The following is a 21,397-nucleotide window of genomic DNA, read 5'->3' as shown; positions in this document are numbered from 1 at the left end:
GGGTTCAAAGGCTGCGGACTCTCAGGCTAGACCTGACCACTTCTCTCAGAGCCTGCATGGAATATTCCCAAGGGAGTCGCTCTGGAGAACCCAGGGACGCTTGACTCCAGCCCGAACTCCGGATTTTCCCGCGTTTTCGGAGCTTTTTGGCTTCGCGCCTCATTTTGCCTGAAAGGAGGTCTCAGCAACTCCCGTCCTCGCCTTCAGAATCGCTCACCACCCTCCACCCAGAATCTGCAGATCCAGCTCAGACTTCGGTTGAGAGTTGAAAGCCTCTTCCAACAACGCGAACCAGCGTCTTTTCGGCACAGTGGGCATTAGGAATTTTCCATAGCTTAAGTGCTCCTTTACTGTTCATTTTCGGACGGCACAGGGCAAGTTCCCCTCGAGCCCTGGGGCAGCTAAGATCCGCCTACCCTCCCGCCCAGCCGTCCCACGCTGGCTCCTGATAGGTTACCGAGGCTGTCCGCCTTGACAGGGGGCTGTGCGCAGGCGCAGAGAGGCAGCGGGACTGGGCTGAGGGCTGGGGACGCGGAGCTGCCGGATCGGTCTGAGATGGTGAGTGTCTGCTGGGAGCTTGTGGCAGGTGGCCGGGAGGTGGCCGAGCACGACTTCCCAACACCCTGAGCCTGGCCTTCCATCCTCCGGGGGCGGCTCCGAGCGCTGGACTGGGCATCCGCGGGGCTGGGCGGGGCCGGGGCCGAGTTGTCTGGAGGTCGGAACCGGGGCGGCGCGGGCCTCCAGACTAGACCGAGGGGACACCGGATCCCGCTGTCCCTAGACCGGAAGCAGTTGCTTGGGCCTCGGCGAAGGATTGACGGAGATGGGGAGGCAGGCCCACAGGCCTCTGCTCCTAGCATCCTGGGCCTTGTTGCGAGATAACAACAATAATGATTACACTTCCGGGAAGCTTAATTCGTGTCAGGCACTGCTAAGCGCTTTACCTACCCTGCCCTTCCTCCTTACCGTAGCGCTGTGAAGGAGGTACGATCATTATCCCCCTTTTACATACTTGGAGTCTAAAGCCTGGTGAAGCTAAGTGCCTTGCCCCAGGAAATGGCAGAGGTGTATTTGAACCCTAGAAACTCGACTGCTGCCTTTCTGTCCCTGTGGTTCTTTCGAGACGCTGGGACATGGTGCATGAGTCAGAAACGAGCGGGATCCACCCTTGGGGTTCCTGCCTTGCTGGCTAGAACTGTGGGCCCTTTACGCCTTTACAGGTTTGTTTTCTTGTGTTTTTAATCCTCCCAACTTGTAAAAAACTTGAAAAGACCTTTTAAATGTTAAATCATGTGAATGGTTTTCGGAAATCGTATTTAAGAATTTAAAGTCTATAAGAAAAATTGAAAAGGAATAAGAAACAGTGCCGTGACCTGGAGGTGACGACTTATAATTAGGCATATTACTCCTATTAGTCATTTTCTCTTCAGTTTTTGCTTTACATAGTTTAGCTGTATACTTTGCTTTATATAGTTAGCTAGTTTATAGTATAGATGAAGTAACTTCATCTTTCACATCACTTTTTAAACTAAAAAAATTTTTTAACAAATCTTACAGTAAAAAAGTAATAATAATAATCTGAAAGGATCTAAGTGAAAAATAAATCTCCCACCCAACGCTGACACCCAGCCTCAGTCTCCTTCAGAAACATTGTTAGTTTCTTTTATTAATATATCTATACAAGCATGTATATATATGCCCCCTTTTTCTTACACAAATGGTAGCTTCCTGCAACCTGTACCATGCTGTTGTGTGTTTATATTCATAAAAGCAAAACATATTTAGATGCACAGTTTAACAAATTGAAGCAGTACCAAAGTATGTAATGTAGAAAGTGTAAGTAGTCCCTATCTCACTTCCCTCTGGTAATGACTGTTGACAGTGGGTGTGTTTCCTTCCAGGTTTGTTTAGTGCATAAGCACATTTATATATAGCCTGTTTATTACATGAAACTGGAACATATGTATTTATACATATTAAGTTTACTTTAGGCTCATATGTATAGATAATCTCATTCTGCAACCTACTCTGTTCACTAAAAGATATCAAATATTTTTCCATGTCGATAAATACAAATCTACTTCATTCTTTTAAAGGACTGTATTCATATTCTATTGCAGTATATACATTTAGATGGTTTACAGTTTTTCAATCCAGACAATGCTGCAATATTATTTTTGTCTTTTTTTTTTTTTTTTTTTTTGCACTTATGTTTGTGTTATGTAGTTGTGGTACTTCTGGCATGCATATTTCAACATTTTGGTAGAAACTGACAAATTGCCCCTTAGGATGGTGAGGTGATATAAAAATCATCCATAATTAGCATCCAGTTTTACTCCATCACACAAGTATTTTCATCTTTGTACATTCTTCTTCCTCTTTGTTCACATATGCTTATTTTTCAAGATGTACCTGCTAGTTTTTTGTTTCTGTTTGTTTTAATGTCCAAAGACATATAACTTTGTTGCTGCATCATCTTTGTAATGAATCATTTTTAGTAACTACATAATAGTCAGTGAAATATTTTTACCATAATTTGCCAAATCATTCCCCTGGTGTACATTTGGGTTGCTTCTAGTTCATTAACGGAGATAACACTGTGATGAATGTCTCTGAACGTGTAGAGTTTGTTTTCTTTGTCTTTTTTTTTTTTAATTTATTAGTTTATTTCCTTAGGAGAAATTCTCAGGAAAAGAATTTCTGAGGCAAGGGGACCAACACTTACGGTTCTCGCAATAGTATTGTCCTATAGCTTTCCCAAAAGGTCATATTGCCTTCGTACCAGTTTTGCCATAATACTGCCAGCGTTCAAAAACATAATCATTCTGTGTGATATTTTGGAATTACTCCTTTGTTCTATTTGATGCAAATGTTTTTCCCTCCTTTTAATTCATTTTTGTTTTATGGCAATTAAAAATTTCATGCTTCTTAGTCAAATTGGTCACAGTTCCTTTGTGAATCATTTACTTCAGATGGTTATCCCTCCTATGCCAAACCAATGAATAATCTTGGAGTTTTACTGCTGCTTGTTTTTTGTTGTTGTTTGTTTGTTTTGTGTGTGTGTGTGTGTGTGTGTTTTGTCTGTCAGCAACATGCAGCTGGGGACTAGAGAACCCTTCTCTGATGCAGACACCCATGTTAATAGTAATAAAGAGTCCGGGTGCTGAGGATACCAGTTGGGCTGTCTGTAGGAGCAGGACAGGAATTTGGTGATGTGAGCCGACCCAGAGTATCCACTCAGATATTTCTGGTACCAGTTGACTAGCACTGCAGGGATGACAAACTATTTAAAGACAAAGGTGGCATGACTTGGATGCCTAACTAGGACTCCTTTCCCATCTGCAGATGTCTCTGTTGCTGCTTGTGTCTTTTTGGCATCATTTGTTTTCTTTCTTGGCTCCTCAGGGCTGAACTTGAAGTTTGTTTTAAGCATTTTCTCCTGAAAGCAGGTGTGCAGTGCCTCCTCTAGACCTCATGACCCCCATTCACCCAGGCCTAGCCCCACGCTACTGGTTGGGGTCAGATTGGAGAAGCTATTTTCTAGTCTTCCAGGAAAATTTTTTATTAAATTTGACCACATAAAAATTTTGAACTTCTGATTATTGAAAAAAATCATAAGGCTACATTTGAAAAGTGGGAGAAGTATAATTTATATGATGGACAAAAGTCTAATATTTCTAACATAAGTTTTTGAAAATCAATAAGATATATGGAAAAATCAAGACTCAAAAAAGGAGAGATGCAAGCAAATTCCCCTTTAACTTCATTGATAAGTTTTTTGTTTTTTATTTTTCTGATGAACCTCACTGATAATTCTTAAACATTAAAGAAAAGTTGGCTTTCTATTACTTGGGTTTTGCCTGTCAGATTAGCAAAGAATCAAAAACCTTGGCATTACTGGTTCTCTTTATTCCTCTGAACATGCCAGACTCCTTCCCACTTCACTGCCTTTGCTTTCATCCCATTGCGTGGAGTGCTTTTCTTTCTCATCATTTAGTTCTTGGCTTAAAGATTACATCTTCAGGTGTTCCTGACCACACTTGTCAAGTAGCATCCTCCTGTCCCCCCCCCCGCCCCCCCCCCAGCCCCATCCCTGTACCCTGCAAGAATCTTGGTCATTTGTTTTTGAAGGTCTCTTCCACCAAAATGTGAGCTCCCTGAGGACTGGGACCTCATCATTTGCGGTCAGTGGTATATTCAGCTCTCCTCTTTTTAAAAAAATTTATTTATTTTGGGCTGCATTTTGGGCTTTTCTCTAGTTGCAGTGAGTGGGGGCTACTCTCTGTTGCAGTGCGAGGGCTTCTCATTGCGGTGGCTTCTTGTTGCAGAGCACGGGCTCTAGGCATGTGGGCTTCAGTAGTTGTGGCACTCGGGCTCAGTAGTGTGGCTCGTGGGCTCTAGAGTGCAGGCTCGGTAGTTGTGGCGCACAGGCTTAGTTGCTGCACGGCATGTGGGATCTTCCCAGGCCAGGGATCGAACCCATGTCCCCTGCCTTGGCAGGCGGATTCTTAACCACTGCACCACCAGGGAAGTCCCTCAGCTCTTCTCTCTTGACCTGCTGTGTGTCCTTGGGTAAAAACTCTTCTCCTTTCTGAACCTTGGTTTTTCTCATTGTAAAATGGAGATCATACTAACCATGGAAGGTTCAGATGAGACGTGTCTGAAAACATTCATCCTAATATCTGACCTATAGCAGATTCTGAGTTGGTCATTGTATATGTGTATGTCCTCCCTTTCTTGGTAAGTGTGTTTACTTTTTAAGTAGCCAGATCTCAGTAGTTCGTTCTCATTAAATTTAGGATCAACTAAACCTTAGCTCCTTTTCATCCTGGGTACTGAACTTAAAAAGGTTGATTTTTTGTAAAACATGGTGGTAGAAACGGTTTTTATTTGTTCCTTAAGTATCTATTGAGCCTATGCTGTACCAGGTACTGGGATTACAAAGTCTAGGTTCCTGCTCCCAGGGTGCCTTGGGTCTGGAGGAGGAGACAGATGCAGAACAGGCAGTTACACTCCACTGTGATAAGTGCTATGGAGTCAGGGTGCGTGGGTGCCTAGAAGAGGGGCAGGTGTCAGAGAAGGCCTCCCTTAGGAGGCTCATGAGCTGAGTCCAAAGAGTTGGGATTTAGTTACATCAAGTGGTTGAGTGAGGGAGAGAAGGTTGCTGCTTTCAGAAGGAGCAGCACATGCCAGGCCCGGGCTCAGGCAGGCTGTGCTTGCCCCCTGCAGTCCGCTCTCCACACAGCGGCCAGGGCCATCCTTTTGAAAGAGGTCTCGTCACTGCTCGCCTCAGAACCTGCCAGTGGCTCCTCACACCTCCTCATTAAAAACCAAAGTCATTACTCTGGTCTATGAGGCCCCCTGAAATCTAGTCTGGTCCTGGCTCCCTCCCTCATCTGGCTGCCTGCCACTCACTGCCCTCAGCCGCACTGGCTCCTTTGCTTTTTCTCTGGAACACTCTCCCTAGAAATCTACATGGTTAGCTCCCTCGTTTCCTTTCAGATCTCTACTCAGCTATCACCTTAGTGAGGCCTTCTCTGACCACCTTGTTTAAAATTGCCATCAGCCCCTGCATTCCAGATCCCCCATCCCTACTGTATTTGACATTTGTATTTTATGTTTTTTTTTAAATGTCTGATCCCTTCCCCCCACACACCAATGTCGGCCTCATGAGAGCAGGGATTTTTATCGTATTTTGTTCAATACAGCATCCCTAGGCCTAAAACAACATCTGGCACATAGAAGTTTCCCATATAGTTATTGAATGAATAGCAGTCTTATGAAATTTCATCTTTTTCATTTCAGCCTCACTTTCCAATCTCCAGGGGTATTTTGGACTTTGATTCTGGCATCTTTGGTTTTAGTTTGCCCCGTCCCCAGTTTGACTGCAGATTGTTTGAGCTGCCCTAAATTGCCATCCTACTTATTCCTATATATTCTTATTCTCATAATGTTGAGAATGTCAGAGCCCCGATAGCTTGGATACACAGAGAGATGGGTTAAAAAAATGTTTTTAAGTAGAAACAATGGGGACTTCCCTGGTGGTCCAGTGGTTAAAAAATCCACCTACCAATGCAGGGGATGCGGGTTCGAACCCTGGTCTGGGAACTAAGATCCCACATGCCGCGGGGCAACTAAGCCCACGTGCCACAGCTACTGGGTTCGCGCGCCTCAAGGAGAGAGGCTGCATGCGGCAAACTACAGAGCTCACACACCCTGGAGCCCACGAGCCACAACCAGAGAGAAGCCCGAGCACCGCCACGAAAGATCCTGTGTGCCGCAACTGAGACCCGATGCAACCAAATAAATAAACAAATAAATAGGTATATATGTGGAATTATATAAAAAATAGGAACAATATAATAGAGTAAAAGAGGCTGTTTAAAAAAAAGAAAGAAAGAGACGAAAACCTAATCTATACTTCTCTGCTCTCAGTGTGGCTTTTTATTTTTTTCCATAATCCTTCTAGCCCTCTTCTTGTTTTCATGTATATGCAGTCTCGCAGCACTTTCTCTTTGTGGTGGTGTAAATATTCTGATCCCCATTGTTAATGTATGTATTATATTCCTGTGAACGGACATTCCAAAATTTCCTTGGCCTTTTCCCTAATTACTAGGTATTTGGGGCTCCTCCTGCTTTTTTGTTATTGCAGATGTCACTGCAGCAGACACCTTGCTGTGTTCTTTTAGTTCTTTTGGATTATTTCCTTAGGATGAATTTCCAGGAGGGTTACCAGGTCAGATTGAGTACGGTGTAGTTTTGACCACTATCATACTTCACCGCTCCTCTCCAGAATAGTGTGTAGTAGGAGCTCACTGAAAGTCTGCTGAATGAGTTATGATCTCATACATGTATAACGCACTGTATTATACTCTCACATCCACATAGCTAGCCCTGTCCTTTTACCCAAGGCTCCAGATTATAGAGGCATCAGACTCTCTGCCATTTTGTAGAAGGAACTTGTTTGCCCTTCCCTCTGGCATTTGAGAGTATTCACATGTCATTGGGGGGTGGGTGGCAGAGACTGGATTGTGAGGCTTGTGCCTACTAGAAAAACAACCTTTGTGCTATCTCCGTCCACTGTTTAGAAGCTCCTCCCCCTGGGCCAACTCATTAGCCCATGAGGGTGGGGGACCACTCTCTTGGTGAACAGAGCCTCTGTTTCCAACATAATCTGACTCTCGGCCTGTGAGGAGCTTCTGACTAGATTCTGGATGGGTACAGAAGGAACCTCCTAGAACAAACACTTCGGGCCAGTCTCCGTCCACAGGAAGAGTTAGACCTAGTTCAGTTTAACAGCTATTTATTGAGCCCCTACTCTGCAGACCATTATAGAGACTCCAAGTAAAGCAGTACCTAATGCATCCCCAGAGAGGTACAGTCAAGGCTTCATGGAGGAGGTGATATCTTAGATGATCTAGAAGAATTTGCTGGATTTCAGAAGAGAAGAGGCCTTGTTCGGGTAAAAAGATGTGGAGACAGGGAGTTACGGACATGTAGGTGGAGAGTGGATGGAAGGGTAAAAGAGATGGGAATAATAATAGAGAAGGGCTTGCATGCAAGGTGAGGGCCCAGAGTCTGTCCACCCTGTTTACAAAGTCCATGTGCCAGAGTATCCCACCCAGACTAGCACCCGGAGATGCAGGATTAATGAGCCCCTTCCTCAGCATTTGCTATGGCTGTGTGCCACGTGTTGCCCTATCTCAGGTGCCAGCTTATTAGGTCACTGACTCTATCCTCATGGGATCATTTTGCTTCCTTTGGGATGTTTTCAGTTGTGCTCTTTGGGCCACAAATGATGATGTGTCTCCTTCCTGTTAGACACCCCTGTTTGGATTTTTTAAAATCATTGGAGTCCTCTGGTTTGTCCCCCAGCTGTACCAAATATGTGAGTCATGGATGTGTCTGTACTCCTGGGAATGGTATTTGAATTCTGCTCCCCAACAGCTGAGGGGCAAAGGGCCCCTGGTGGGCAAAGGGCCAGGAGCACAGCCCCACCCCATACTGGGAAGATGATGGTTTAGATGCTGGTGGTGGCCTAGGAACCATTCCAAATAGGCCTGGGGAGCTTTCAGGAAGTGCCACGTGCCTGGGTGTTACTTGTTTGTTGTTGGAATGTGTGATTCATCTGCCAGGGCTGTGAGGGAGTTGATCCAGCCTTCCTGACCCCTCCTAACCTTGGTCTTATTCTCTCTGGCAGGCAGAGGTGGAGGAGACACTGAAGCGACTTCAGAGCCAGAAGGGCGTGCAGGGAATCATCGTGGTGAACACAGAAGGTACACCCTCCTTCCAGCCATGACCTGAGTGCAGGCAGGCCCCCAGAAAATAGCCCAACACAGCATAACACTTGCTTTTTACTAAACCTCTCATTACCTGATCTATTTCTCACCCCCCCCCCTTTTTTTTAAACATTTTTAGTGTCCAAACACTATTACTAGAATTCTAAATTTTAAAAAAGGAAAAATTCACTCTACCCCACTGCCCTGACACATCATACTTTTCAGTATGCCATACTTTTTCAGCCCTTGTCCAGGTGCATTTTCTCTTGGTCATAATTATAGTTGTTACTCTTTTGCATATGTTTTACTCATGAGTTTTTGTTTGTTTGGGTTTTTTTTTTTTTTTTTTGGCTCCGTGGTTTACATAAGCAAAATTTTTAACTGCCAGTACAATGTTTATTGAGCATCCTACATTTATGCTGTTTCTACTTTTTTTTGCTAGGTAATACTCTTGCCAACTTCTTTGGGCCTATAGTTTTCCCTCCTCTTCTGGGACGTTATTTCAACAACTAGAAGAGTACCGATGCTAATTTTCTCATCCTGCGGTAGACATGGTGAAGAAGGGAACTGACATTATCGCACAACTGTTCTGTGCCAGGCCACAGGCTGGTGCCTCACAAAACATAGTTTTTCATGTATCCCATGAAGCAGCTCTGTTGTCTCCATTTTGCAGTGGAGAAGAGTGAGTCTAGGAATTTAATTGATTCACCTACCATTATAGAGCCAAGATGTCATCCCAAGTCTGTCTGAACGCACTTGTGCTCTTTCTCCCACACTGTGCTGTGAAGGACCAGAGGGTGGCTGCTGGACTATGTCCCAGGCCATGTCCAGGGTCACCCAGCTGGGCTCCCCCAATTCTCAGATCCAGTGCATTCAGTCAGCTCTGCTTTGTTTGAGGCTCCTTGAGAGCCTCTGTGTGTATGCACTGTCATTCTGGGCCTTGTTTTGGAAAGGCAGAATTCTCAACAGTGCCTACTTAAAGAGAGCAGAATGAAAGTCACCAAGGGTGACAGATTGAAGGTGGCATGTCCTCAGAATGTTGTTTTCCAAGCCGTCAGACCCTGGACAGCCCAGAGCCGGGCAGAGTGTGCTCCCCAGCTTTGTCAGACTCTGATTAAACCACGAGGTCATTGTGTTCAAAGGAGGCAGTAGGTTGGGGAGCCCAGAGAACACTGGGAGGCAGCTCGGGTCCACCACTGACCAACTGGGTGGCCTGAGGCCTCCCCTTCCTCTTCAGAACTTAGCTGCCCCAAATGGAGTGGTTGGTCCTTGCTACAGGGAGCTTCTTGCTCCAAGACCCAAAAGACTGTATGTCACTCAGAAAAAGACTCTCTTCTGGGACTGGACATTTTTGACCCCAGATGGGGAGGGAACAGCCCCAGGGGCCGACTCCCCACCTGGGACCCCTAGGCTTCCAGTAGTATTCCAAATCACAAGGCTTCATTCTTGCCTTAAAACTGCCCCAAAAGTTGAGCTTTTTCATTGGGAAAATAGAACCCCAACTGCTTACCACCTTTTGGATACTAATGATGAGCACTTACTTTTTGTATACTAATGTGGCAGTAGGGCACAGTGGCTAAGAATATGGAATGCGGAGCCAGACTGCCTGGGTTTGAGTCCTGACCCTACTTACTTATCAACTGTATGATCTTAACAAGTCACTTAACCTCTCTGTTCCAGTTTCCTCATCTGTAAAATGTGGACAGTCATTCTGCTTTCTTCTAAGGGAAGCATTTAGAACGGTGCCTGATGTACAGTAACTGCCATATGAATGTTAAAAATTAGTGTGTGTGTGTGTGTGTGTGTGTGTGTGTGTGTGTGTGTGTGTGTTTATTTATTTATTTATTGGCCATGCTGCGTGGCATGTGGGATCTTAGTTCCCCAAACAGGGATCAAACCAATGTCCCCTGCAATGGAAGCACAGAGCCTTAACCACGGGACTGCCAGGGAAGTCCCTGTGTTTATTTATTTTTAGTTTATGTTCCATTCAGGGAGCTCCCACTTCAGTCTCTCATTTACATTTCACACAGTGACCCTGCAAAGCAGGGACGTTTGCCCATTTTTCAGATGAGAAACTGGAAGCTGAGAGCAGTGAGGTAACCTGCCCGAGATCACCCAGCCATAGATGGAGGTGGTCAGAACTCACTGCTCTGTGGGGCCCTTAAGCCCTCTGAAGACTTCCATTAGAGGTGATCAGTTAAGGATGATTGTATTAGGGACCTTTATTACCCCTCTCAGGCTTTCCTACCCCATGATTCAGCTCAGCTGCCTCTTCCTGCAGGATGCCTTCCCTGACCATCCCAGCCCAAAGGGATTGCTTCCCGCCCCTAAAATTATGACATGCTCTTGTCCCAATCACTTACCAACCACCTGCCACTGCCTGTTGACGTCTCAGCCTTGGCCAAATTTAAATGGTATTTCATAATAAAAGTGTGAGTTTAAGCAGACTTAACCAAGAATGTAAGGAACAGGGCTTCCCTGGTGGTGCAGTGGTTAAAAATCTGCCTGCCAATGCAGGGGACACGGGTTCGAGCCCTGGTCCAGGAAGATCCCACATGCCACAGAGCGACTAAGCCCATGCACCACAACTACTGAGCCTGCGCTCTAGAGCCCGCGAGCCACAACTACTGAAGCCCATGTGCCTAGAGCCCGTGCTCTGCAACAAGAGAAGCCACTGCAATGAGAGGCCCACGCACCACAATGAAGAGTAGCCCCCACTCGCTGCAACTATAGAAAGCCCATGCGCAGCAACGAAGACCCAATGCAGCCAAAAATAAAAATAAATTAAAAATAAATTAATTAAAAAATAATAATAATAACTGGGCCCTAAGCCTTCCTTGGTGGGAACTGGAGCAAAACACCAGTGATGGTTCTATCTTTTTTTTTTTTTTTTGCGGTACACGGGCCTCTCACTGTTGTGGCCTCTCCCGTTGTGGAGCACAGGCTCCAGACGTGCAGGCTCAGCGGCCATAGCTCACGGGCCCAGCTGCTCCGTGGCATGTGGGATCTTCCCGGACCGGGGCACGAACCCTCGTTCTCTGCATCGGCAGGCGGACTCTCAACCACTGCGCCACCAGGGAAGCCCGATGGTTCTATCTTGACACGGGCTGACCTTTCTTCTATCTACTTTTTAGTATTTACAGATTTGTAGGAGGTATTCTCCTTATTTCTGTTCTAAGTGTTATGAATGATAGTCTCTCCTTCTATTGCTGGAAATCAGCCAGTATGATGTGGCCCTGTGAAAGGAGCCTGGCAGTCGAGCCAACAGGCCTGCGTTTGAATCCTGACCCCACTGCTTCTCTTTACCTGCTGTGTGACCATAGGCAGGCCACCTCACCGCTCAGAGTTTCTGTTGCCTCATTGGCAAGTAAAGATGGTGACGCCGCCCTTAGAGTAGTTCTGGGGACTGGTGTTGACATACTTCAAGTGCTCAACACTTGCCTGTCAAGCTTTCAGTAAATAGTGGGCTTTGACTGTTAACTGCCAGTCTAGACTCTAGAATTATGGGTGTGGGGCTAAGAGCTGGGCAGAAAGGGACCCCAGTGTTCTGCTCAGTCTCTGTCTCATCTCCCCTCAGGCATTCCCATCAAGAGCACCATGGACAATCCCACCACCACACAGTACGCCAACCTCATGCACAACTTCATCTTGAAGGCCCGGAGCACCGTGCGTGAAATTGACCCCCAGAATGACCTCACCTTCCTTCGAATTCGCTCCAAGAAAAATGAAATTATGGTTGCACCAGGTAAGTGGTCTTCCACATCCCCACTTAGGAGCAGACCCTCACAGTGCACGCTCTGTAGCTTAGCACATGGGTGTCTCCATAGTTTCCACAGAAAGGCCTGAAGAGCAGAAGGTACAGATTTGATTGCCTCACCACCTGGCCTGTCTCCAGCTGGCGTCCCCAACAAATACTCATTCACAGTGACTCTAGGCCAGACCCCATCCTGGGTTCCAGGCCACAGCGGGGAATTATGTTCTCATGGGGGAGAGAGACATATAAGCATATCACAGTGTAATCCTCACCTTGATGTGGGGGAATTCAAGGAGCACTTGGGAACATAGAGGAGGGTGTGATTAGGGCTACTTGTGGCTGCTTGTGGCGGTCAGCAAAGGCTTCCCAGAGGAGGGAGCACTTGAGCTGAGTCTTGAGGGCACAGGTGCAGAGTAAGCAAGCAGGGTGGGGCTTGGGGGTGCCGGGGGTGGGAAAGCTACGCTTGAAGAAAAAGGAATTCAGCGCTTCTAAACCAAAGTGTGAGGCAAAAACACCATGCACTATTTTATCTATTCATTTGCCCACTTCCAAACGATAGTCCCGTTTCTCTGGACCCCATATAGACAGCTCTTCCTCCAGCACTGGAAGAGATTGCTGCTTTTGTTTCACATGAGGTGCTTGGCTTGCACTTGGGGACTGTGTGGTGCAAACCATACCTGGCTTAGGTCTTAGGATCATTCTCAGGGTAATGAGATGCTTACTGTGGGAGGAGCCCATGAGGACGGGGACCGCAGGAGGGGACAGCAGGGCCACCTGCCCTGCCCTGCCTCACCTCCCTCACACGCACGGCCTGGAGTGGTAGACAGATCCTCCAGGACTGTTTTTGCAGTCACTTCTCCCCCTCCGTCTCCTTTTTGGCTGAGCCCCGTGGTTGAGTGTGCCTGAGCTAAATGTGCAGACGGTGATGGAGGCGGCTGCAGTGCACCTTGTCTAGGGCACCAGGATATGTGTAGGAAGGAGTGTGAGGTGATACGTTTGGTCCAGTTTAGAAGGGGCCTCAAATGCCAAACTCAGCTGCATAGACTTGACCCTGTGAGCAGAGGTTTTTTAAGGCAGGAGGTGATAGGATTGTGACTGGGGGCCTGGATGAAAGAGGGCAGTGGGGAGGCTGGGACATTGACTGCCCCTGGGCTTTGCAACACAGGTGCCGAGGAGGCTGGCTGCAGAATTCTGAGGTATTTGATGGCGGTCAGCCACTCCTTGCAGCAGAGCAATATTGGTTCTGTTCCCAGGCCTGTTCGGGTCCAGTTGAGCTGCTTGGAAGGATGTGAAGGAGAGACCCATAGAGCCAGTCACAGGGGCCCACAGTCTCCTGGGGACACTCCCTGGAGGGGTGGGGACAGAGCAGGTCAGTCACAAATAAGAACCTAGGATAACTTCAGAGTCATTTATTCCAAAAACATACATACACTGTTTATCAATTTAATCACTGTCTAATGCATCTCCAACCAATGATGAGGTCTCTGATTCTGTCAGCGAAAATAGACTGCAGCAGGCACAGCATCTGTTTTCCCGGCTTCACCTCTTACAAGCATGACCTGTAGCAAATCACAGGACACCTCCAAACCTCTGTTTCTACATCTGTAAAGTGTCTAGTAGGGGCCGGTACTGCTCTGGTGCTCTGAGATGCCTCATCTGGTTGAGTATGTTGGCACGAGTTTGGGCAGAAAGGCTTGGAATCAGATTTGAACTCACATCCCTCCCAAGACTTCATGCTGTGTGATTACAGACAAACCTCCACTCCCCTAGAAATTAGGCTACCAACCCTCCAAATCAGAGCAAACCTTGTGCCCCACCTGGAAGCCCACAATGTGAAGCAAGGACAAATTACGTGGTCTCCAAGTCGACAGACTTTCGGCGGACAGCATCTCTTGGCTTAAAGCTTCCAAGAATGTCTGCTCTGGAGCAGCTGAGTGAACACAGTGTCATCAAGCTTTAACACACTGCTTCCCACAAAGCACTGGGAGTGCTATTATTGAATGTAGAGCTTGATTATTTGGAAGAAAAGACACTGGTATTGCTAATAGTATCTGTTTTTATCAGTTTTATTGGTGGCTTGTTAACTATTTCTATTTTTATTAGTGCAGATTGCTTAGCCATGAAACTTAGTCTTATAATATCTGTTCCTTCCCAGATGTCCATCGTCATGGGAAGAAGCAAGCTTTAGGCTTGAATCTGAACAGACACAAAGCAGACATGGCCAAGGTCCTGCCATTTTTCACATGTTCAGCAGCGGGGCAGACCAGAGGCATTCAGCATCTGAGTCAAACCCAGCTACCCCACCTGGCATGTTTGCCTTGGCTTGGGCAAGTCATTTAATTCTCTGAGCCTTAGTGATCTCATTAGTAAAAATGAGAAAACACTGGGCCCTGCCTCATAGAGTGATTCAAGGATTCAGTGAGGTGCTGTGTGAGAAGTGATTGACCCAGAGCCAGCACGTGGAAGCCTTGGTGAATGTTTGCAGTTTGATCGTTAAGTGGGCAAAGCTGAAACACCCCGCTTCTCCCACTTCCTCTTTTATAAAGTTAGAGGCAGTCAGGCTCACCCCAGAGGACTTGGACTCGCTATGATTTCATGATGGACATTCCTTCTGACTGGCTGGATCCCCAGAGCTGAAATTCAGGTAGCTTTGGACCCCTTTGACCTGGTGCCTTTGAATTCAATTTTCTACTCCAGAAGGCTCTGGAAGGCTAGCACCTGAACTTATGACAGAACTGACATTAACCCAAGACTAGCGGGGTTGAGGTTAGAATTCTTTGATACTAATTAGCTGGGTAACCTTAAACTAGTGGTTCTTCCCGCAGCATCAGCATCACCTGGGAACTTGTTAAAAATGCAAATTCTCGGGCTCCACCCCAGACCCACTGAGTCCGAAGCCCTGGGGGTGGGACCAGCAGTCCCACAGCCTTCCAAGTGATTCCGACACCCTGTAGGTTGAGAACCATTGCTGTCGGAAACCTTGAACCTGAGTTTCCCTACCCAAAAAAACGTGATAATCCTTCCTCCCTGTTGGTACTGGGAAGATTAGAAATGAGGATGCGGGGACTTCCCTGGTGGTCCACTGGTTAAGAATCCACCTTCCAATTCAGGGGACGTGGGTTTGAACCCTGGTCAGGGAACTAAGATCCCACATGCCACAGGGCAGCTAAGCCCACGCACCACAACTACTGAGTCCACATGCCTCAACAAGAGAAAAACCCGTATGCCACAACTAGAGAGAAGCCCACACGCCGCAAGGAAAGATCCTGCACGCCTCAACAAAGATCCCTCATGCCGCAACTAAAACCTGACGCAGCCAAAGAAAAAGAAAAAGAAAGAAATGAGGATGTGCTGCCGAGCACCACTGCCGGGTAGGGTGAGGGCCCCGCTTCGCGGCAGCCACATGTGCAGAAGCCCCCACAGGAAATCTGCAAGTTTATCTTCTGTTTCCCCAGCAATTGGAAGCAGCCTGAGTATTGATGCTTTTTATCCCTCTCTGCCCCACCACCATTTTACAGTTGGTGTTTTAATGATTTATTGGCTTTGTGGTGTGTTTTTCTCCCATTTTACATTTAGTGATTCGTTTTTCATGTTTCCTCTTTTGCAGATAAAGACTATTTCCTGATTGTGATTCAGAATCCAACCGAATAAGCCGCTCTCTTGGCTCCCTGCGTCATTCCTTAATTTAATGCCCCTCAAGAATAATAGCATTAATCGTGTCAACTGACTGGCGTATGGAAGTCACCTTAGAGCCCTCTCAGACCAATCCGGCTGCAGCTCCACCTACTCCACCAAAGTCATCCCTCTGCTGGCCAGTCGCACCTGATTTTCCAGGAGGAAAATCCCATCCAGGTTTATGGAGCAAGAAATTGTGAGAAGCCCACACACCCTGTTTCCTTCTGACTTTGAGTTCACTTTGTTGCCCTTGGAAAAGGCTGTTTTTCTTTAACTAAAAATAACCAAAACACTTTCCCTGCTGTGTGTCTTTAAACACTAGGTGGAAAAGGCCTCCCTTCCTGTGTAATCACGTGGTGTGAAGGCTAAGCCCGGTGCCCCCATGGTGGATTGTGCTCCATACTGCACCTGTGGCCACACTTTCTGAGCTGGACCTGTTTTATGACTGGTGTCCTGGTTTCTGGGCCTCTTGTCCCTAGCCACCCCCTTTATCATTTCTCACCCTCACCAATGTTTCGAAAGCTTTTTTTCGACTACACTTCACTGGGGAAAGGAAAGGAGTGAAATTTGTTGAGTACCAGGTGTGGCTTATATCATCCTCATAGTTCCCTACAGACGGGGTGGTAAAGCCATCTTAAAGATGAGGAAGTGGGGTTCTCAAGAATGACTTGCCTGAGGTCTCACAGCTGGGAGCACAGGTGTCTGGCTCCAAAAGCTCTGCTCTTTCCACACTGCCATCCCCAGAAATCCCAGATGGTCTGGTTCACCCGAGCGAGCTCATCCTGGATAAGCACCCACCTTCCCTTAGACTCGAGTCCTGGGGTGCGGTGGGGATGAGGGGCTGCACCGGACGCTCGGTGAGGCTGTAGACCACTCGTCATCCAGCAGCACTTGGATTTTTTTTCCCCAGAAACTACATGTATTTATTTCTTATTAGGTTCTCTTTTTGCCTTTTGTTTCTTGTTACAGAGGGAAAGGATTTAAAACTATAGTGCAAACCTCGAAATTCCCCTTCATTATCCTTCTCCCTTCCCTGGCAGTAACCCCCGACTACAGTGTGAGTTCTTCCATCTGACAAAAATGCTTTTCTAAATTTTCCAGTGAAGTTTCTTAACAGTATCAGAGGAGTAAAACATGTACCCTTGGAAGCCTAGAAGTATAGTTTATAAGGGCTCGGCAAAATTTCTTCAAAATCTATTTTAGTGAAAGATCATAGGAATTTTCCACTCCATAATCGATATGTTTGTGTTAATATAGAAATAATCCTTTTAAATACTTTTCCCCAAATCTTCAAGTAAAACTGATTCTCTGAGCTATCACTGCATGCTGTCCCTGTCCCTGTGGACCAGGAAGCACATCCTGGGAGGCGGTGACTGCAGGACTGCAGCAAAATGACACTGGATCAGTAATTACCTCAGAGATGCCGGGTTTAAAGGAAAGTGAGGTATGGCCACCACTATCTCCTCTTTGTTCTCAGAGGCTGTTGAGGCTTCGATCCAAGTCTAAGCTTCTGCTGTCCTTTTGTCTTGAGTTTCTCCAAGAAGAATAATGGGAGAAGATGGTCTGAATAACATAAATTACCCCAGAGGAGAGGTCAGGTTTCTATAGAGGGGAGAGGGAGGTCTGGCAACAGAGCAAGAGTTTAGAAAGAGTTTGGGGACCTGGCCCTCCTCTCTTTGCTTAGTTCCTCAACCACCCCCTCTTGTTTGCCTTAAAGTTCTCCATCATAAAACTTCCCTCAAGGTCCTGAGGAGAATTTGGCTCCGTTTGGCTTTGGGGAAAACCGGATGACCCATGAACATAAAGATGGGCAATGGGTTTTCAGGAAGCTTGCCTTGTGTTCATTCCAGTTTGTGATGCAGCATGGACTCATGTACCCTGGACTAAACTCCAGGTGTTAAGAAGTCTAAATAATGGTACAGCACATGTAAATACCCAAGTGTTTCTGTACTTAAAAGTAGCAAGCGTACAGGAATAAAATAACTACTAAGGTTAGAAACTGACGTTGTCCTGGGCGGGAGGGAAAGGCATGGCTTCTGGGTTTCAGAAGTATATTTGCCAAAATAGCAGGGTGTTTCTGCTCCCAACATTATGAGAAAAAAAAATTTTTCTTTTGGCCCCACTGCTTGGCATGCGGGATCTTAGTTCCCCGACCAGGGATCAAATCCACGCCCCCTGCAGTGGAAGCGCAGATTCTCAGCCACGGAACCACCAGGGAAGTCCCGAAAATTTTTAAACATACAGAGAAGTTGAAATAATTTTATATTCTCCATTTAATTCTGTAATTGCTACAATAACATTTAGCTGTATTTATCACGTAACTATCCATTCCTCCATCCATCCATCCATGCATCCAATTTTTGGATGCATTTCAAAGTACAGCTGCAGACAGTACACACTCCTAAACACTTCAACATGCGTATCATTAGTTTGTTTACCTTTTTTGGGGGAGTGGGTAAGATTTGCATTCAGTGAAATGCACAGATCCTAAGTTTACCACTTAAGTAACAAATGCTTACACCTGTCAACCACAATCCCCCCTTTCAAGATCACATCAGCCCAGAAAGCGCTCTCAGAGGTAACCCCTGTCTGATTCCCTTCAGGTGTGATATATAGCTGGGGTCCCTGAGCAAGGGGCCTGCAGTTCAGGTAATGGTTGCCTCCCAAGGAAAATGCTGCAGCTGTCCTCTGCCTTCACCATTTATTCCTCCACTTCAGTATTTGCCACTGTTCTGGAATTCTCATGTTTCTCTGTGAGCTGGTATTGCCTTTCTCCAAAAATGTGTTCTAAAAGCACTCCAGGAATTATAGGCTTTCTCCCCTTTCATATATTTGACTCTCAAACCAACTGCACTTTTGTATATTTTTTCATTGAGAATCCTAAACCATCTTTCCACACCAAATCCAGGTTCTGGTGAATTACCAGGAAAAAAAAAAAGAAAAAGAAGTGGAGATCTCATAAATTTGATCACTGCAGCAGGTAGAAATCATTAAATTGCCAAGCACATCAAATTGGTTGATGCAATCCAATGTCGGTGAACTTAAACTGATCATATTCAATCAAGAAAGAAGATAAAACACAAACACATTCAAAGTGCTAGTCCTAATACCATTGTGTTAAACAAGCTCAGTTGGATCAAAGGCCAACTTTATTTGGGTCTCCCACTGTCTTTATCTTTATTCTCTAGGGCTTGCTCTTCCTCTGCCCCTGGATGGCATGTAGGGCAAGTCCCAGGCTTCTCCCATCGGTAGATGACACATCCAGTCCAGTGTAACAAAACTTTTGAATGGTGTTTGGAGATAGAAGCCACCCCTTCCCCAGGCTGGGCCCGCTGCCAGTCTTGCCCCTGGCAGTGGAGGGGCAGCAAGTGCTTGGCTGTGGCCTTCCCCCCCTCCCCCCGCCTTGTGCTGCCCATGTTGCTAACGGGGGAGTGCGATGAGGGGAGGAAAGTTCATACTTCTTCAATACTGTTGTGAACTGGCGTCTTCCTCTCGGAGCCTGGTGCGTGTTCAAAGCTGACACTTGTGCTTCTGGTCCATTTTACACGGGTTTTCAAAAACCTGCCCCTGTCCCCCCCATCCCCGTTACCTTCTGTTGTGCATCCCCAACCTTCCATTCCCTTACTTTGGGTGATGTGCTTGCTCTGACTGGCCCCTTATAACTTTCCTTTTGGCTCCTGGTTCTCGGGGTCCCTCTCTACACACTCCCTCTCTATTGATTCAAGGTGAAGTAGAATCACCCTACCACCTCCCTCCATGGATGGTGAGACTCAAGTACATCCACAGCTTCTAAAAATTGTCCTCTAACTTCTAGCTCTTTTATAGGCTAAAGATGATGCAGAATTGTGAATTCACTTTGGGACACCTTGTTTTTCAGTCCTGCATTGGTCCCGTTCCTCTCCTGCCATATGGCAAGTGTTGCCTTGGGGTCTCAGCAGAAACTGAGAGGAAAGTAATTACACTTTAACATCCTCGTTCACAAGAAATATGTTGTTAAAGACTTGCCTAAAGGTGAGGTGGAATAAGGAATTTCATCATTTTTAATTCTCTGGGTTTAAGTACTTTTGACATGCAAGACTGTTGTTTGACTTTCAAGTATTGGGTTTTCATATATATTTAGGAAAAACATGAGCAAAAGTAGCAGACTGCCTGTAACTTGTTCTTATTTTGCAATCTTCCTTTGCAAAAGAGTGCTTGATTTGTTTATTCATTCAGTTATTTAGTGAATGCCTGCTATGCCCAAGGCCTCAGTCTAGACATAAAGGAGATGGTGGCAAGAGCTTATTTCTAGTGAAGATGAGATGACCAATTGAAAAAACAAAAACCAAACTATGCTTCAGCCCTACCCTAGACCAATTAAATCATAATCCCTGAGAGTAAGCTCTGGACATCATCAGTTTGTAAAAGCTCCCTGGACATACAGCTAGGGTTGAGAACCACTGGCATAGTCCTTCATGCCCTGGTTAAGAGTACAGGAGTCTATAACAAAAATATCATTCAGAGATAACTTTTGAAAGATAAAAAATGTGAAGGGAATAAATGCAACAGAAGAGTTGCAAGATAAAGTTGAGAAAATCTCCCAAAAGGTGGGAAAAAAGAAAATGGAAGAGAAAAGTTTAGAAGATTAAAGGATCAGTCCAGGATATTCAACATCTGATTAACAGGAGTTCCAGAAAGAGAAAGTGGGGTAGAAAATTATCAACAAGAGACTATAAGAATATTTTCTAGAAGTAAGGACATAAGTTTCCACATTGAAAGATCTGAGTGTCTAGAGCAGTTAATTTTAAAAAGACCCATGCCAGGCCTCATCATCATGAAATCTCAGAACACTATGGACAGATACGATCCAGAGAGAGAAAAAAGAAAAACGGTACAAAGGATTAGAAATCACAACAGCACTGGACATCCCAACAGCATCATTGGAAACTAGAAGAGAATGCCCTCAAAATTCTGATTAAAAATAATTTACAACCTAGAGTTCCATACCCAGCCAAACTATTAGCCAAGTGTAAGAATAAGGTAAATATTTTCGGACAATAGAAGGTCATGTGTATTTATCTGCTATGCACCGTTTCTCAGGGAGCTACCGAAGAATGTACATCAGAATAAGGGAGTGAAGCAAAGAGTGTAAAGCAGGGTATCCAGGCAATTTGAGGCTCCAACACGAGAGAAAGTCAAAAGGGTTATGTCAGGATGGTGGTGAAGGGTGCTGGGTAGTAAACCTAGAAAGAAATGCTGAATGGGGTAGGAGGTTGTTTCCAAGAAGAAAACAAAACTGATAGGTCATCTCAGGTTTTTCAACACATTCAGAGGAGATTTTGAGCTTGAGTTTTCAGAGAAGTTTGAGAAGCCTAAACATTCTTTGTTCAGGAGGCCTGAAAGGAAAGTCAAGGGCAGGAGGTGGGGACTTGGGAGTCACTGTCAGTTGGAGGCACTAATGGGTGTGAACGTGGACATGACCAGGATGACATGAGAGGGCTGAGGAAAGCTGAGGGCCAGGGCAAGGTGAGAATGCTGAGGAGCAGCTGGAGGCTGGAAAGGCCAAGGGGAGGCAACCTCACCAGGTGGCCGGCCAGCTCTAAGGGCCAGCATCTGGGGAGGGCAGGGGCTAAGGACACAGCAGGAGGGGAAGGGGGTGGCAACCCTGGCCCTGTCATTCAGGGAGGTGGTGTGAGAACTGAGCACTCCC

At 46.1% G+C, this 21,397-nt stretch overlaps 2 protein-coding genes across 2 annotated transcripts in view; one reads left to right on the top strand and one right to left on the bottom strand.

The window, feature by feature from the left end:
• The first annotated feature begins 457 nt into the window (after window positions 1–457).
• DYNLRB1 (dynein light chain roadblock-type 1) lies at window positions 458–16,005 on the top strand. Its single transcript, XM_060120010.1, has 4 exons — window positions 458–558; window positions 8,201–8,276; window positions 11,857–12,024; window positions 15,641–16,005. Exons 1-4 carry the CDS (start codon window positions 556–558, stop codon window positions 15,682–15,684), a joined length of 291 nt encoding a protein of 96 aa, XP_059975993.1. The 5' UTR covers window positions 458–555; the 3' UTR covers window positions 15,685–16,005.
• The window catches only part of PIGU (phosphatidylinositol glycan anchor biosynthesis class U), a 132,218-nt gene continuing 124,332 nt past the window's right edge, over window positions 13,512–21,397 (bottom strand). The window contains exon 12 of the mRNA XM_060120008.1: window positions 13,512–13,592. Within this exon, the coding sequence (XP_059975991.1) occupies window positions 13,527–13,592 (66 nt within the window). The 3' untranslated portion in view covers window positions 13,512–13,526. The remainder of the gene's footprint in view (window positions 13,593–21,397) is intronic.

This window comes from Mesoplodon densirostris, chromosome 16 (assembly GCF_025265405.1).
Source record: "Mesoplodon densirostris isolate mMesDen1 chromosome 16, mMesDen1 primary haplotype, whole genome shotgun sequence".
NCBI classification, from domain to species: domain Eukaryota; kingdom Metazoa; phylum Chordata; class Mammalia; order Artiodactyla; family Ziphiidae; genus Mesoplodon; species Mesoplodon densirostris.
The sequence above is the reverse complement of the archived record's forward strand: the minus strand, read 5'-3'. Positions and strand labels throughout refer to the sequence as shown.

Coding starts and splice junctions, on each gene's coding strand:
- DYNLRB1 (XM_060120010.1), top strand. Junction 8,277..11,856: donor CATCGTGGTGAACACAGAAG/GTACACCCTCCT, acceptor ATCTCCCCTCAG/GCATTCCCATCAAGAGCACC. Junction 12,025..15,640: donor TGAAATTATGGTTGCACCAG/GTAAGTGGTCTT, acceptor CCTCTTTTGCAG/ATAAAGACTATTTCCTGATT.